General features: G+C 48.2%; 1 protein-coding gene across 2 annotated transcripts in view; it reads right to left on the bottom strand.

Annotated features, from left to right (window-relative positions):
* LOC135812283 (serine/threonine-protein kinase WNK-like) overlaps positions 1 to 18847 on the bottom strand; it is a 41887-nt gene that overhangs the window by 13026 nt on the left and 10014 nt on the right. Inside the window, exons 2-6 of one of the 2 annotated variants that reach the window (XM_065325650.1) lie at positions 12672 to 13136; positions 11922 to 11999; positions 8846 to 8938; positions 5958 to 6020; positions 4470 to 4565 (exon numbers count right to left, since the gene is read on the bottom strand). In XM_065325650.1, the coding sequence (XP_065181722.1) occupies positions 4470 to 4565; positions 5958 to 6020; positions 8846 to 8938; positions 11922 to 11999; positions 12672 to 13136 (795 nt within the window). Of the gene's footprint in view, positions 1 to 4469; positions 4566 to 5957; positions 6027 to 8845; positions 8939 to 11921; positions 12000 to 12671; positions 13137 to 18847 lie in introns of both variants that reach the window. The other variant, XM_065325649.1, reaches the window with a different exon arrangement.

The raw sequence follows: 18847 nt of genomic DNA on the forward strand, positions 1-18847 counted from the left end.
GTCGGAACATGTAGCGGCCGAAGGGTGTGATGAATGTGGCGAGGTGTTGGGAAGAAGCGGCGAGGGGTACTTGCCAGAAACCCTTGCGTGTGTCGAGCGTGGAGAAGACCGTGGCTCCGGCGAGCTTGGCAAGTGTCTCGTCCACAGTCGGCAAGACAAAGGACTCACGCTGCAAGGACGCATTCAGACGCTTGAGGTCGACGCAGATAAGGACGTCACATGATTTCTTGCGGACGGCCACCATTGTGGCGCACCACTCAGTGGGCTTGGTTACGGGCTCGACGATGCCAGTGTCCACCATTCGTGCTAACTCGGCCTTTACCTTCTGGAGCAGCGGGAAAGGCACCCGTCGAGCGACTGGGCAGTGATATGGCTGGGCGTCGGGTTTGAGCCGGATGGTGGCGGGCGGGCCTTGCATACACCCCAACATCTCAGCATGCGTCGGGTCTGCCTTGATGTGGCCTATGCCTTGTCGGACGAAGCCCATGCGGATAGAGGCTTGTCGGCTCAGCAGATTGGCACCATCTCCAGCGAGCACGTAAACCTCGTGGTTGAAAACTTCGCCAGTGAGTGCCTGGCTGGCCACGGAAAACTGACCGGCCAGATTGAGCCGGGCGCCATCGGGTCCCATCAGGTTGGTGGATGGCCGCTTAAGTGCTGGGGCGGGCTGTAGAATGGCAAAGGTGCTGGCGTTCATCACGGATGTATCCGCACCTGTGTCGACCTTGAACACCACCGGTGTTTAGCCGATCGTCACTGAGCGCATCCAGGGTCCGCCCTCCAGCAGGTTAGCATCGGTGACACCACCCATGAACAGTGACTGGCTCTGGTCTGGCGGCGACCAGCTGGCCGGCTGCACAGAGTGTGCTGACTGCTGTTGCGGTGCCTTGCTGGCCTTGGACAGGCACACCCTGCTGTAGTGGCCCATTTTACCACAGGAGCTGCACTTCTCAGACCGAGCAGGACACTCACGTCGGTAGTGTGTAGCCGGTTTCCCACGCCATCTACAGGGCTCCTGGCCTGCGCGGAGAGCTGGTGAGTGGTCGGGACGGCGCTGGCTGGGTGCGCGCCATCGTACTGCTGCTGCTTGCGGGGGTGCAGAGATCTCTAATTGGTGGCGCTGCGCCGCCACTTGTCGGTGCACCTGATCGTAGTTCCTGGCGTGCGTCGCAGCCTTGGCCAGGTCTGGCTTGTCGAGCAGCTGGAGCTCGAGGGTGAGCTTCCTGTCCACCAGGTTGGCCATGAAGCGATCGCGGATGCGGTCATCGCGAGCGTCCTTGAACTCGCATTTGTCCGCGATGCGGTGGAGACGACGCAGAAACTCGTCCACGGTCTCGGATGGCGACTGGGTGGCGCGTTCGAACATCGTTCGTTCGTGGACGACGTTGGAAACGGGCTTGAAGTAGGCCGAGAGTTTAGTCTCCACTTCCTTATATTTCTCTCGATCACTCGCGTCGGCGAACGTCAGCTGCTTGAATACGGTGGTCGCCTGTGGACCCATCGTGTACAGCAGAGTTGCGACCTGTACGTCTTCGTCCTCTTTGTGCAGTTTCGTGACTTTTCGGAACTGGCGGAATCGCTCCAACCAGTCGTCCCATTGCGTCGGATCGGCGAAGTCAAACGTTCCCGGTGGCTGGAATCGAGCCATCCTGCCGTTGCGAAACAGGTTCGTTGCGGATTAATGTTACTAGTATTTTTCTTTCACTGATCCTGTTCATTGCACCATGTAGCGGTAGCTACTTAGAGTAGTTTCGCCTGACTGTTTATTGCAAAAGGGGGAAAATTATCGGACACGGAAAAGCACAACTAACTACAAGGAGACCAGAAACGAAGAGTGCTCTACACAGGATTCACTGTGTAGAGAAGACAGAGAGCGGAATAGACTACGGCGCTGCGTGCACACAACAGCGACCGGAAGCAGCGTGCCCAGTACGGGATGCCATGTATAGATGGAGCCCGAGGGCAGTGCACTCAGACATGAATACGCACGCGCACCCGAGTACTTCATTCAGTGCGGGGACTGTGCCATAGAAGGGGAAGGGTTAGTGATGCGCAGCCAGCAAGTACAGCGGTACATGAATGCATGAGTCTATGGTACAGCAGGCAAGGTGCGGTTCTTACACACTTACGCACGTTAGATCAATGCGAGTGAGTGTAGGGAGTAGGAAGGAGAAAGCAGGAGACAGACAATGCTATGCCTAGGGATAGAGTTCTGTCATGATGCTACTCATTACACTACGTGGAGTCATATGATGCTGCGGGGTACTTCTAGGTTGCATCCCTGCCATTTCGGAATTGTACTAAATTTTTGAAAACACAACCCACTGCCATTAACAAAATACAAAATAAATAAAGGTCACAAAATTTGGGGAGATTCTAAGCCCCCATATAACTGCAATCCCATTTTGAAATTCGCAAATGCATCATATGATGCCTCCGGTGCTTCTAGGGTTAAACAAACAAATCTGACATAAATGTAAAGCAGTCCAGCATGCCCTCCTCATGTATGGGTTAGTGTCCACTGTACAAACTTCATCATCCACCAAAACACTAGCTCCGGTGTGGGATCATTCAACTTTTCCACAATTAATTAACGCCGAAGTCGTTTCCACTACAGTAAAACCTGTAACTAACGACCACCCCTTTGTGCCCGGAAAAGTGTTCTTTAGTGGCAGGTGGTCTTAAGGTAGAGGTTTGCACCGCGCGACCATATATATGGATCCCATTTTATTATGTATGTCAAAATGCAGATAATACAATCCCCCACCGCTTGCGCACTGACATTCTTCTTTCAGATCATACAACACTTGGAGAGAGAGAAAATCAAGTTTTTATACACCGGAAGCGATACGACCTTTTGACGCGTATGTCGACTCACTGGGTTCCACAAACTCCAGAGCAGCGCCGGCCTGGCCAGGCAGTGGACTAGTCACTATCGACTCCATCCTCATCTGTGTGCGACTAAACTGGCAACTGGTATCAGGGTGTAGATCTACAGTGGAAACTCAGTCGGTCCAACGTGGATGTAGTGTAGCGTAAACTGTACTGGTGTGTACCAGTACGTGATGCGGCGCTTTGGATGCGTTCTCCAAGACGTTTCCTATCATGTTTGTTCTTGACAGCACTTGAAATTATGACAGGTGTAGTGCAGTCCACACTGATTCCAAAGTAAAAATGAGACTGCATTCATTTGTCCAGCTGTAGAGTGTAGTGTCGAAACGACCATGGAAAATCATCAAAATTAATTCTCGAGAAGCAGCTTCGAGCAATGTTTGATTTGCTACATCGCGGTCACTATATACGGCTCAAAATTCGACATTGGGACAAGAAAAGGCGGTCGCTGGTCGCGTTCAGCAGGTAGTCGCTAGTCATAGTGCATTTTGAATATGAGACGTCCGTGCCTGACCAAGTGGTCGGTAGTACCAGGCCGGTCGCTAGTCACGGTGGTCTTTAGTTACAGGTTATACTGTAGTACCAGGCCGGTCGCTAGTCACGGTGGTCTTTAGTTACAGGTTTTACTGTAGTACCAGGCCGGTCGCTAGTCACGGTGGTCTTTAGTTACAGGTTTTACTGTAGTACCAGGTTGGTCGCTAGTCACGGTGGTCTTTAGTTACAGGTTTTACTGTAGTACCAGGCCGGTCGCTAGTCACGGTGGTCTTTAGTTACAGGTTTTACTGTAGTACCAGGCCGGTCGCTAGTCACGGTGGTCTTTAGTTACAGGTTTTACTGTAGTACCAGGCCGGTCGCTAGTCACGGTGGTCTTTAGTTACAGGTTTTACTGTAGTACCAGGCCGGTCGCTAGTCACGGTGGTCTTTAGTTACAGGTTTAACTGTAGTACCAGGCTGGTCGCTAGTCACGGTGGTCTTTAGTTACAGGTTTTACTGTAGTACCAGGCCGGTCGCTAGTCACGGTGGTCTTTAGTTACAGGTTTTACTGTAGTACCAGGCCGGTCGCTAGGCACGGTGGTCTTTAGTTACAGGTTTTACTGTAGTACCAGGCCGGTCGCTAGTCACGGTGGTCTTTAGTTACAGGTTTTACTGTAGTACCAGGCCCGTCGCTAGTCACGGTGGTCTTTAGTTACAGGTTTTACTGTAGTACCAGGCCGGTCGCTAGTCACTGTGGTCTTTAGTTACAGGTTTTACTGTATCTGGTTTAGCAATGCCTAGCATGGCCTTCGGACTAGTTGGTTTGGGGGCAAAAGCATTGCGAATGACAATGTATCTATCCATGAACTACACTGACTGCCATTGCTTTCTATCCAATAATTCATGAGTTGCTTGTTGCACTGAAAACTATGCACCCAACTGCACCAAACTGTCAAAGTGGGGGGAATCAGACACCATCTGGGATATAAAAAAGGAGCCATATTTGGGGAAAATAGCATATTTTGTCTTGTGCGTATACCTTGGTCGCTACCGACATTGACTCTGTTGGATATCGTACAACAGGGGTAAGTCGTTTAACTTACTATCGTTGCTGCTGGAGAGCCAGTCACGGCAGGGCCAGTGGCAGAAGCTGAACTTGACTGACTGTCCTGTGCAGCAATGGGAATAGAAATAGGTACCTGTAGTTTATAACACCGGCACAGACACACACGCAGAAACACACACCCACACACACACACACACACGCACACACACACACACACACACACACACACACACACACACACACACATGCACACACACACACACACAAAGTTCATCCGCATGATTACACAAGTAAACAACACACCAACATGCTGGATATAATACTTCCTCCGCGTCATTGAAATAGTCGCAGTTTGACTTTTGATATAAACGGGGTATTTTCTCACCAGCACTCGTACCACAGGTACGGAATCGGACATAGACGGTAGTCATCAGTATTGGGAGACGGCGAAGCTCCTGAAGACCTGTTGATGGAAGCTGAATATTCTAAAGTAGACGCAATTTCTTCGCTGATGTCGCTGTGTTGATAATTTAGACTAGCTGAGATAAGTCAGGCGTTGCCGTCTGCACATTTCTCGTGCTTATCACTATTCAGTCAAAAGCTCATTACTGTTTTACCTGAGCTGGGGTGAGAATGACTTTGTGGAACAAGCGGCAGCGCTTGGAGAAACATCCAGGGGTCAGCAAACTAATGCATGCAAGAGCGATAATTATAATTCATCGTTCTTGCATTCATGAAAGGAATGCTGAGACACCCAGTGCCTGAAAGAGCCGTGTTCGTGTAATGCTAGTCATGCACGTGCAGGTACCATACTAGTAATGATGAAACAGAGGGCACGCTGGACGTGAAAGTACACTTACCTGCATCACCTGTGCTCACACAGCTAAAGTAAATGGGCATGCCACGGTCGAAAAAGAGTTCATTTCAAGATCGAGGTGATTCCGCGGACGGTAATCAATCGACCTTGCAATGATCGTGTATTCTCTACCAAAGTGCTGCATTGGTGGTGAAGTAGAAATTATGCAGAGCTAGCAGACGCCAAGCATAGCAGCTCTTGTAATATGGAGTAAGTCAAAGCGTTTGAGATTAGGCGTGAGCAACTTACAACCTTCCTGGAAATTTTGGGGAACGATACTTTTTCGCCTATTGCGACGACAAGCGACGGCGAGGCCATCATCTCCGGATGAAACTCTCAGTTCAACTGTCCTGAAACGTTACTCTAGACTTCAGACTTCAGACTTCAGACTTCAGACTACATCCTGTGTAATAATTTTCGCATGGTTTAGCTTATGGAGTTGTCAGTGACAAGTCACTAGTCAAACTGCGACAATTTCGATGATGCGGAGAAAGAATATTATGAAAACAATATTGCAAAAAGCTGAAAATAGGGGTGCGACATAGAAAAGGTGGTCTGACTCGTCCAACACAGTTCGCCGATTTCATGTCGGAGTCCATATATAAGCATGGGTGATAAATCGGCCTAGTGTGAAACTGGCATTACAGAGAAAATTGTTGCTCAACGTACCCCAGCAGAGGCAGTGGCAGAAGCAGAACTGGACAGGCTTTCTGGTGCTGTGGAAGGCCTAACCTGCAGCTGACACAAACACAGACATACACACACACGCACACGCACACGCACACACACACAAACGCACACACACACACACACACAAACGCACACACAACCATCATGCAAGTGTGGGGACATGCAAACAGGCACGCACACATTCTTACACGCAAACACAAAAACCATCAACCCCAGCAGTTGGTCGTACATCAATCTCCTTCAAGCTAAGTTACAGAAAAGCTCAGTACACTATGGGCAAGCCCGGCACAATAGGGCTTGAAATTGATAGCATCAAAACAGCCAGGGAGTAGTAAGTTCACGTTGTATTTCAAATTTTGGATCCACTAAGGTGTGACTTTGCTATTGTCTACAGTGTGTGGGTGCATAGCAATCTACTCATGTCGTATTCAGGTGGTATTTAGGTTTGACTTTTTCTTCGCCACCAAGTTGTCACCCCTACCCCATTAGCCAACCCAGTCACGATTTCACCGGCCTTATCACCTTGCTGTGAGTAAGACTGCTTGAAATGTGCTTGGATCCATACAAAAACTGGATCCATGGGGATCCACTTTTCGAAATTTTGAAATTGTTGCTATGCTGTGACATAGCACTTTCAAGCCCTATTATAAACCTGATTGCAGGCACCGATTGCAGTTGTCTGCCTTCGTAATCTTTCAAAAGAAGCAGGGCTAGGCCATACCAAGTTAATTCTATCTTTCACGTCGGATATTTTCTGGAAAAGGCACGCGAGGGGGCGGAAAAACACAAAAACAGAAGAAAAACAAGAACAGAAGAAAAACAGGAACAGAAGAAAAACAAAAACCGAAGAAAAACAAGAACAGAAGAAAATACATAACTGCATTCTACGTGTACTGAGTAGGCATTTCCCAAATTGGCCGCCCGAACATTGGGCCGAAAACAGTGGTTTTGAAGAAATCACCGATCTTTTCGCCGAATACGCGATTTTCGCTCTGAATTCGCCAAAAATCGATGTTTTAGTGCCTCAGCAGCATGCAAATATAATTTCTGTAGCCATTATCTGCGAAAGCTGACTGCGACTTTTAAAGGCTTTTCCAAAAACGGTCAGCAGGAAAAGAAACCGAAATCAATGGCTGTCAAGAAATTGCCGGTAATTGCACCGAATTTTCAAACTTCGCTATGAAATCGCCGGAAATGGATGTTCTAGTGCCTCTACAGCGTGCGTGTAACCGTACATCTACATGTAAGCTGCGAGAAGTGACTTCAAGTACCGCTTTGAGCAGAATTCTGACTCTGGGACTCATATTATGGCCGAATTTAGACATTTTCTTAGCGATCGCAATGCCGATTAGGCGAAAAAAAAGCAGGCCGATTTGGGAAATGCCTATTACTGAGCAATGTTAAAAACACAGAACACCATTACTACTAAACTACTACTAAACAGTCACTAATATCTTAAACGAAAACAAGTCGCCACAGGACAACTGGCAGACTGGGCTCGGCGCAATACAATCAAAGATTTCATGGATCGCTCCCTCTGCACTTTGACAAAAGTCGTGTGGAATTCCGCTCCTTCACGGCGTGCAACATCTCGAAGTCCTAGACACCTGGAATCTCTGGTCGCTTGGTGAGCAGGCCCTACCGTATGACTTGGGAAATAGACATTTTCATTATCTTGCACCTTCTACGTACCATCGCGTGGAATGCAAGATTATCGGATAGCTGATAACCTCTGATATGCCATACTAACTAGAGATTGGGGGCCAGAACAGCCATCGATTGACTCGTCTAGGTTCTTTTTTTTCTTGTCAAGAATTCGAAAAGGTACGAGCGCGATGACGCGAAACATAGAAATAAATTGATGCGACTTATAGACAGAACAAAATGAAGGGGAGGGGGGGGGGGTGCGGATCGTCTGACCCACAATTTAGTGAGTTCTACCGCCATCTTGTGCCTCCATTCTCTGCTGTGCTAAAACAGGATGTGTAATTATAATGCATATAAAAAGGTGGCGATCGCACTCTGAAGGTTGGAGCATTCTCTCTGAAAGGGGGCAGTCAAAAAGTGAAAGAGGGTGTAGTGCCGCGCTATGTCGCCTTATCGAGAACCCTGAGAAGTCCAGCAGGCCCTCATGTTTGGGTTGGTGTCCACTGTACAAACTTCATCATCCACCGAAATGCGAGCTCCGATGTGGGATCATTCAAATGTTCTACAATTAACGCCGAAGTTGTTTCCACTATCTGGTTTAGCAATGCCTAGCATGGCCTTCGGACTAGCTGGTTTTAGGGCAAAAGCATTGCGAATGACAATGTATCTATCCATGAACAACTCTGACTGACATTGCTATCCGATATTCATGAGGTGCTTGTTGCACTGGAAACTATGCACCAAACTGCACCTAGCTGTCACAGTGGGTCCATGTGACAAAATCTGAGATACAATAGGAGCCACATTTAGGCAAAATAATAGCAAATTTGGCCTCGTGCGGATATTTTCGGTCATTACACGACATCGAATCCTAATGTTCGATAGCTTTAGCTGTGTTCACGCGTGAAACTACGAATTTGTGCGTATTTTGCTAGATTTTGGGGCGCCATGAGTACGGCAACACGCCAAAATGGAAATTCCAAAACGTTGGAATTTTCAGCGCGTATCAGGCGTGTACCAGCGTATATGTCAGTAACGTTCAGTGGTGGTCTTCAAAAATTAGCACTCGAAGGTGTCGTACGCGCTAAATACGACTCGGATTGCTGTTTTTTGGTGAACGTCTGAGCGCGCGTTTGGGCACGCATGAACCGCAAGCGTACCACGTCCACGCGCCAGTTGGGAACACAGCTTTACAATTTAGGTTATGTCGTACAACTTACTGTCGTTGCTGTAGGAGAGGCAGGGGCAGGTTCAGTGGCAGGAGCTAAACTTGAGCGGCTGTCTTGTGCAGCAATGGAACTAGAGACGGGTACCTGCAGTTTGACACACCGGCACATACACACACACAGACCCACACACACACACACACTCACACACATGCACACACACACATACACACACACACACACACACACACACACACACACATACACACAAACAAAAAGTTCATTCGCATGATTATACAAGTAAATAATACTAAAATATGCTGGATATAATATGTGAAGAAGAGGTTGGTGCGACTTCGGCGTTAGTAGGGGAAGAGTGTGTTGCTCCCTACATGGGAGCTCGCGGCTTACCTGCCGACTTGAATTCTGACTTGACTGACTCACGACTGCCATACAGAGCACACGAGAAGTCCATCGAACAGCGCGAGTCCGTGTCGCTCATTGAGGTGCTGAACAAGCGTTGAGGACCGCTGGCCATTCACAACATTGTTGCCTCAAAACCATCTAATTCGCAAGCCCGTGCTGGGGACAACAATGTCAAGAAGAGGTTGGTGCGACTTCGGTTTTCTTGCCGATTTGAATTCTCACTTGACTGACTCACAACTGCCATCCAGAGCGCTTTGAGCAGGGAGTGGTGCTTTCTTGCAGGTTTGCCGAGTGGACCTTTCAATGGACTTCTCGTGTGCTCTGGACGACAGTCGTGAGTCAGTCAAGTTAGAATTCCAGTAGGGAGGAAAACCGCGAGCTCCCATGTAGGGAGCAACACACTCTTCCCAAACTATCGCTGAAGTCGCACCAACCTCTTCTTCACATTGTTGTCCCAAGGGCGGGCTTGCGAATTAGATTGTTTGGAGGCAACAACGTTGTGAATGGCCAACGGTTCTCAGCGCTTGTTCAGCACCTCAATAAGAGACACTGACTCACACTGCTATCTGGTGTTCACGAGGTGTTTGTCGCGCTGAAAAACGGAGCGTCTCTGTAAGTTTGTATCCCTGGTGATGTTTATGCCGGGAGAGCTCTATATAAGTGGTGCTCTTCAGGCACAATCTTCCTCAGCCTACTCAAGCTTAACTGATGAGGGGTGAATTCCCCGAAACACTGTGTATTGGACAGGGAGTGGTGCTTTCCTGCAGGTTTGCCGAGTGGACGGTTCGATGGATTTCTCGTGTGCTCTGGATGGCAGTCGTGAGTCAGTCAAGTGAGAATTCAAGTCGGCAGGTAAACCGCGAGCTCCCATGTAGGGAGCTACACACTCTTTGGATATAATATGTTCTCTTAAAAGTTTGATACCCGATAGTGACCGCATGTCGGAGTGGATTCTAGAGGATACCCGGTTATGTGAAAGTTGTATTGGTATAATTATAGGGTGGTGCATGTCAGGGAGGGCATTATGAATTTTACTACCTGCAATCAGGTTGAGGGGTGACATGGCGGGTGATAAAGACTAGTTCACATTGGAAAGGGCGCGACGTAACACGCAGTTAGAAGCGACAGGACACTCATGACGCTGATTGACGGCGACAAATATAATTGCCAGAAACGGGAATGCAACGATCCTACTGCACATAACGAGAAGGATAGGACAATTTCCCGGCTGATATGGAATCATACGAGAAAATGCTTCAAAATGAGGGCGAAAATCACTTGATGTGAACTCCGTTGTCACAAAAGATTCTGACAAATCTTCTACGATTTTCTTATCATATGACTTTTCGGCCAAGTATCGCAGGGTCGATATTTCACCCAAAGGTTTGCTGATATTTAGTGCATTCACGTGTTGGAGTAGGCCTCCAACAAGGAATTTCGTCATGACAGCAGAAAGTGTAGGTGCAGACTGTGAACAAGTCCTTTCATACTTTTGACCCTGTAGCTTGTGTTTATAAAAACGATCACATCTCCGCTCTGGCATCTACCACTCTCTAATGTGGCTGTGTACAATTTGTATGTGTGTGCACAGACTTGTTTACAAGTGAAATAGCTAACTGTTGTGTTTTGAATAGGTAGTCCGACTCTTCAGACACAGTCCACCTACTTGGTCCGGCTCATCGCAATTGTCGCTTATCTCCCACGCACTTTTTAACAGGTAAAACCCAGTCCAATCAAGATATCTAACTTACTTTTGCTTGGGAGGTTGTGATGGCAAGATCAAAGGAGGCACCAAAGAAAAATGATCGCGACTAGCACTTTGAATCGCGATGTGTTCGATTTTTTTGGGAAGTGGGAATCTGTCTGTGTTGCCAAAAAGAATCCAAGCGCAGCGACTGGAAGACCGGAACTGTGGTAGGGGCAACTGACATCCTGGAGAGCGTGACAGGCACGACCGAGCACGGCAGAGGAGTATGAGCGTCATGCTGAAGAAGAAAGGAGTTTTTGATGCGATGCGCCCGGCCGACGTGTTGGTTGTTCCTTCGCTCTGTGGACCTAGCAGCAGCATTACAAGAGTCGTGGTCAGCGTATCCAGCGGAGCGTATGAAAGCTGTCTGGAGAGGCCTGTATTCCTCATTCGAAGGCTTTGTTGAAACACACTGTGGTAACACACAGGTCACACTGCCCACAGTTCCTTCAAGCACCGAAGTGACAGCCACAACTGTTCCTTTCCCATTGCTGCCATACGACAGGCTGAGAAAGCAAGAGATACTCTACCACTGTACTAGTCTACGCCAGCAGCTAGACACCAGCAAATGTCAGCTCATGTAACGGTGCGGCAGCTCGAGTGATGGAGAGTTGAATGAACTCTGGACCTGTAAGAGTGTGAGTGCAAGAACACGCTCCTTCGCTGATTTATTTCGTGCATTTTGCATACCTTGCTTCCTTTCTTCGACTCGCTTCACCAGATTCCATCGCTGAAATTTTGTTCTTGTGGCGTAGAGTATTCATGTATCATGCTTCCTCACTATGCCTATTGGAAATTTCACAGAGCGGTAAAAAAACTCCTGTTCTTAGTGGCGATAGATAAGCGACAATTGCGATGAGCGGGACCAAGTATTATTGTAGTCAGTGTCGAAGCATTGGCCGAAAAACCGGCCTAGGGTATAACTGGCATTGCAGAGAAAACTGTTGCTCAACTTACCACAGCTGTTGTAACTGAGGCAGTGGGAGAAGCAGAACTTGACAGGCTTTTTGGTGCAGTGGTAGGCCTTATCTGCAGCTAAAACACACACACGCACACACACACAAACACACACGCACACACACACACATACACACACACACAGACACACACATACACACACATACACACACACATACACACACACACACATACACACACACACGTGATGTGAGTGTATGCACACACAATAACGTCAACCCCTGTAGTCAGTCACCCATCAATTTCCGTCAAGACGAGTTACATAAAAGTTCAATACACTATAGCCCAGCCCGCCATAATTATAAACCTGATTGCTGGCACGGATTGCAGTTGTCTGATTTCCTTATCTTCTACAAAAAGTCCAGCATGCCCTCATGTTTGGGATGGTGTCTGCTGTGCAAACTACTTCAGCCACTAGGAGCCTTCACCAATCTATGGTCTACAGTGACTGCATCAAGGACTACCATCTTATGATAGGATTTATTGCAAAATTGAAAGTGTTCATCTGAGACTGAAGAATGGGAAGCACCAGTAACATGGGTCACATGCTGTAACCAGTTTTTATCACTGTAAATAGAGTGTCTGGTTCAACATTTTCATTCAGGATGAACATTTAATCTGATAAAGATATTCAGCTGATTCTGTTTATTGCAATACCTAAACTGCTGGCACATCACCGCCTTCTCAAATATTTACTAACGTTCTATTTCTGGGATTAAATATTCATACCTGATGGATGGATGCAGACATCGTTGTAAGCTGGCCAGAAACCGCCGAAATCTGGTCCGTCAACGTTGTCATCCGTCGGGAAGTCTGTTCGTTCATATCACGCAGCTGGTCGGCGAGAGTATGTACTCGGCGGTTTGTGGTGGTTTGTTCGTTGTGTATAGTGTGTTGAGTAGCAGTCAGTTGTTCTTTCATCATGGTCTGGTTTTCAGCAATGGCCTCCAGATGTTCAGTATGTCGTTGCGTTGCTGAACTCTGTTCGTCTTGAATCGTGGATACTTGCTCACTTGTGGCAGTAAGTTGTTGTTGTGTGGTGGTCTGGTTGTTGGTAATGGCCGCTGTAAGCTGTTTCTCTAGCGTATCACTGCGTGCCGACATTGCAGTGATGGATGTAGCTTGCTGGGTTAGTTGTTCGGAGATAGAGTCCAGTCGACGTAGAACAGCTGGTGGTACATTGGAAAGATGAGGCTGTAATGAACACACACAGTGTAGCAAGCACACCAACGCCACACAGAGCATGCGCACAGAGCAACACAACAACACCACTCAACAGAGCATGCCCACACAACAACACAGCATACCCACACAACAACACCGCAGACTTCTTATCAACATAACAACACCACACGTTGTACCAACACAGTTATGCACACTTACGCACACACCCACGCACGCACGCGTACACACCAGCACGCACACACACACACACACACACACACACACACACACACACACACACACACACACATACACACACACACCTGTCACGAGGGAGCCACTACCATAAGGGTCACGTGGGCCCCGTAGGGGCAGCAGAGAAAGAGAGAGAGAGAGAAAAAGAGGACGCCACCCGATGGCGCTCCAAATACGAGACTAGTCGGAACCGGCGAGAGCAGATACTTCCTCCGTATACAAAGACTTCGTGACTTTTTTCAACGGTGTTTTTGAGCAGTTGTATTTCTCGCCGGCCGAGCGCAGCGAGATGGGTGAGAAATGATTCCTCGCGAAACATTTTCAGCAGCAAATAGGACATCTGGTGTGTCCTTTATTGTCGCTTCTTTTCCTGATTTATTCAGTCAGTTTTGAGTCTCACCAGTGTCCCTGCCCTCCTGCCCTTCATTTCTGTGCATATCTTCATTGCTTTTTATCACTTTTTGCCGTGATGTGCTTACCATGCCAACATGATGCCTATTCGCCATTGGGGATATACACCCTGTTTTTTCTGTCACAGCTGCGTCCGTCGGCGCGAGGGTTTTTTCCCGGCTGACTAAGTGGTTCTGCATCATGGCCTATTTCTGACAATGCCTATTCTATCTGAGACACTCTGCAGTGGGAGGTTTAGGCGGGGGAGGGGGGGGGGCACGGGGGGTCGCCCCTCCCCCCCCCCCCCACCCCGCCACCTCAAAGGTTTCGAAAAATAGAAGGCAGAGCTTGCTAGGCGCGTGCGCGGCCTGAAACGATCGTCCAAAAGCGGTTGCACTGTACGGTGGTCAAGCTGGTGTTGATTGTACACACTACAGTCCAGAGTACAGTCTACAGAGTACATTGAGCATGCACGGCTACAGAAAGACGGTGACCTGACTGTGTACACTGCACTGTTGTGTAGTGTGATCCCTGCGGGGACGCGCTCGGCGCGTCTTCAACGTACAAACATCGAAGAAAGGGTCTTCGAATCAACCAATACACGATTCGAATGCCAAGGGCTCAGGCGATCATCCTCGCTCAAATCGTGTTTTGGTTGACTCGAAGATTTTTCTTCGATGTCTCAGCAACATCCCAAAAGGCCAAGCTCTAGCCAGCAGAGCCTGGATGGATTTTTGCAAAGCGTTCCTGTGGCGGCACAACTCCTGCTGCTGCTTCAACAGGAAACAGTGCGAATGATGAAGTCTCTGTTATTCCAGTTGAACTTTCGGAGCGGACTGACAGTCACACTCCGCCAGACGTGGAAGCACCTGTTGTCAGGGAGCAGCCAAAACATGAAGATCAGCGCACAGTGACAAGTGGACATAGTACCGCTGCCTATGTAAAGGATGCATTGAGCGGTGAGAAATTGTTGGAATCGCATTGCATGCAGTTGATTCGCTCACAATACGGCAAATTTGAAGTTTACAATGTACAATGTTGCTACGTGTACAGAAACACTGCTCTAAGTTGTGTGTGAGATTTACGGCTCCTTGACATCGGTTTTCAATTTGGCTGACCTGTGACAGTAGCATGATGTCATCTACTCCCACCCCATCCCGTCCGCAACTCCCCCCTCCCCCCCCCCCTTTGCCAAATCCTTGACACGCCACTGCTCTGTTCTCAGTCCTTGCTTCCATGCCTCACTCAATATCCGGTTCACATCTGGCTGCGGCCAACTACCCTTCACTTTTTGTATTGTCGCTGTTGCTGTCTAGTCTGTGTGTGTGTGCCAGTATATGTGGAGCGAGAAAGACCCTGCTCAACGAACTGCGCCAAAGGTTGCCATTGATAACCCACATTCATGTTGAGGTAAGTTTGGTTGATCCCGAACAGATTCTCAACGGAAGCCATGCGTGTCAGGACGTTGCCGACAGGAAACTACGAGTCAAATGAAAAAAATAACACTCACTTGTTCGAAACTGACACCATGACGAAGTGGAGCTCGTGGCGGGAACACGTGACGCGGCACTCGCTGCCCTGATGCTGGTCTGGCTCGTACTTGCGGTGCGCGGCCCCATACGCAGCGTGAGAACATAAATCGGTTCCGCTCGCACGGCAGCATGAAACATTTCAGTCGTCGTGCAACCAGAGCAGACTCCGGATCGGAATGTCGACGACCTGGTTTTCTTCACCTCTCTCAAGTCAGACATCTCTTTCGTCGCCAAGGGGAATCGCAGGGACCTCCTCGAAGCCGTTATAGAATGCTGGGAGGATTTTCCGGCCGAGAAGATGCCATGCTTGTGAATGTGGCTGAGCGACTCGTTTTCCGGCATAATGGAGGTTGGGGTTGGAAGAACTGAATATAGTCAACACCGATTCTTACACAGTTCTGGAAATGAAGAGGACTTAGCCAAAGTCCTGCGTCGGATCGTCACTGCAGCTGAAAAGAATCTGAACGAATTTCAAGCGGAAGCAGCAACTGTTGGCGATGCAGAGTCAGCGTCGGCAGGTGACAATGACACGAGTGCCGAAGACTCTGAAAATCTCAATCTCATTCGTTTGACTTGCTTTTTTCTTTATATATATATAGCTTGTATACAGGTTAGACAATGCCACGAGTGTTATTCCAAGTCAAACAGAACAATTCCAGAGCTGTGCGCAGCCTTCAAAAAAGTCACGAAATTATTGTATACGGAGGAAGTACAAAAATGCGAAAACTTGTCCCGTTCTCGAGCTGTTGGACGGTGGCAGTGCATTGAACAGCGATGTCGGTTGCGTCCTTGGGTTCAGAAGAAACAACGATTGCAGATGTCACAGTGAGTATTGCAGCAACTTCGAGCAGTCGAATCAACGGTGCCAGCAGCAGCTGATGCGGTCGGTGCCATGCATGAGGCGGAGAAACGACCCACAGCAAAGCCACTGCGGCTCCGGAACGAAATATGACACCGAGGGCACTGACATGCAACTCTCCTCTCGAAAACCGGCTTCTGCCGTTCACTCGTGCCTAATATGATAAGTATAGAAGAAGACTAATACTCTTGGGTTAACATACATACTGTAAGTATACAAAATTTCGGGGCTGCAAAATTTCGGCACTTCACGATTTTTGACATTTCGGCGGCGATTTATATTCGGCGTAGGGTAGAGGGCATGGTATTGCGACAAATGCTGTGAAAAATTTCATCGGCGTTTTAATTTAGGCGTTTTGGGTCGGTGCCGAATATAGCCGAAATTAAATAGCTGCCGAAAATTTGTATATTTACAGTAGACTTCTGATACCTAATTCACACAAGACGGCACGGCAAAACAAAGAGGCTGCTCAAAACTGTCGCCAGGCTGAGGACGACTAGTCAGAGCTGGAATGATGTCATTATCAATGAGGTCATTATCAATGAGGTCATTGTCAATGAGGTCATTGTCAATGATGTCATTTTCAATGGCTTCATCTTATCGTCCCTGAAGCTGCTTCTGCACATTCTACCAAATTGGTGACACATGCTGGCGCAGTTCTCTGGAATTCCCTTCATGCGGATATCCGAGGTGTCACCAACCTGGCCGCCTTCGAGTCAAGCGCTTTGCAACACATTCTTGCCTGCTTTTAGCTTTACGCCCATGTTTCTGTAGCTGTGCTGGAACTGCTCTATTTCGCCGCCACTATTTACCATTACCCCCCCCCCCCCCCGTAAACTCAGATACATACTTGGAATCATCTTTCCCAATAAAATTTCGAATAATGCTCTTTATGCTAAAACTGCTCAATGCCCAATAAGTGCAGTCTGTAGACGCCGGCGCTTATTATGGTTTGGACATGTCATTCGTGAAGGGAAGGACGCTGTGTCCTACAAAACCCTTCACATGGCAATGAATATAACAGATATAAAGAAGCCCAGAGGTCGCCCAGTGACCAGATGGGTAGACAACATTAGGAATGACATTTTACTTCTCAATATGTCTCTTTTGGAAGCGGAGCAACTTGCCTCAGACAGAACGCACTGGCTCGGCCTTGTCGACAGATGCATGATCCTCATTTGATTTTTCATATGAGCTATATGCGTGCTGTACTATTATTATTATTATTATTATTTACCATTAGCCATGTCTCCCCCCCCCCCCCCCTCCTCCACCCTACACAGTGGGTCCATTGTTATTAGGCAGCTGCCTGTTTTGGTTTTCCACTATTAATAAAAGAATACTACTACTACATCAAGAGACCCCAGCAGCAATTCTGAAATCCACATGCAATGGCACACCAATGAACATTAATTTGCCAAGTCTGGGGCAGCACGGCGTAGGCCGATTGTGGTTGGCTGTTGGCTATAACGGCAAGTCGACGCACCTTATTTGACTACTTCTGTCCTTTTTTCCACAAACTGCTCAGATTTGAGGTGTGCCGATTGCAGCACCAAGATATTATGCGCCATCGATTGTTAAGGGAATGCCCGTGCCGTCAAACAGGCGCTACGCGTCCTCGACGCGACTGTCCTTGACAACGGTCGCCCAACGCAGAAACTCTGCACTCGGGAACTGAACACACCCAACAGCATCATCACTCCCAGGTTTGGTCAGCAACACATTAGGTCCCTCTTCATTGCCCTCGTTCTCAACTAATGGGTTAGCAACGTTACTTCAAATGCCATAACACTTCGACTAGTTCAACTTTCTCCTCCGAACAACCAACACAATCCGGAGTTTCGGCGTAAGCTGCAACTTCAGGAGTGGCGCTGCCGTCTGACTCTCTGCGCTGCTTTCCTAGGTTTTCAGGGAACTTACAAGTAGTTGTTTGCTCCTGTTCTAGCTTCATGATTGATGGCTTATATCATGAAAAAAACAAAATTCAAGAACTACATAGCGCTTAAAAAATACTCAAGCAACCGGCGACGGCCGTGCAGTTACCCTGCATGTGTATGTGCACGCCTGAAAACTCCGCGTTTAGCCAAACAAACAAATAATCAGCGATCTTGAAGGCGGGGGGGGGGGGGGGGCACGTCCCCTAATCTGGATCCGTCTGGAATAATAGGGCTTTAAAGTGCTACGTCACCGCCAGACTGGAGTTATGACAATGCTGACTTTTGGATGGACTTGTGTACAGTTCTTGTATGTATCCACACAATGTGTTTGAGTGCTTTCCCTGGAAATCTGGATAACAAACCAGCCAGTACGGACTGGACTGCACCACCTCTCGGGCTGGGACCCAATCCTCATTCGGAAAATATAAAAAAATATTTCGAAGTAAATTTTTAAATTTCACGGTTCGCATGACAACTCGACTGGAAGCCGACTTTTCGCATCCGTAGGAACTACGCCACCCTCTAGGATCAAGGCGCAGATGCAGAGCCTGAACGGTGGGAGGTCAGTAGATTAGACCCACCGCAAAGTGGTCAAAGACCGAAATCACATTAACTGCATCCATGTTACCCTCGTGCCAGGCCACAAGTTCCCAATTAACTGTGGGTCGCAGCACGGCAGGAAAATTCCTTCCGCTTCCAAGTAGGACTTGAACCTGGTACTCTGTGTTTCTCAATCATGGTCTTAGACCATCCCACTATGCCTGCCTA

Source organism: Sycon ciliatum, chromosome 3 (assembly GCF_964019385.1).
Source record: "Sycon ciliatum chromosome 3, ocSycCili1.1, whole genome shotgun sequence".
In the NCBI taxonomy this organism is placed as follows: domain Eukaryota; kingdom Metazoa; phylum Porifera; class Calcarea; order Leucosolenida; family Sycettidae; genus Sycon; species Sycon ciliatum.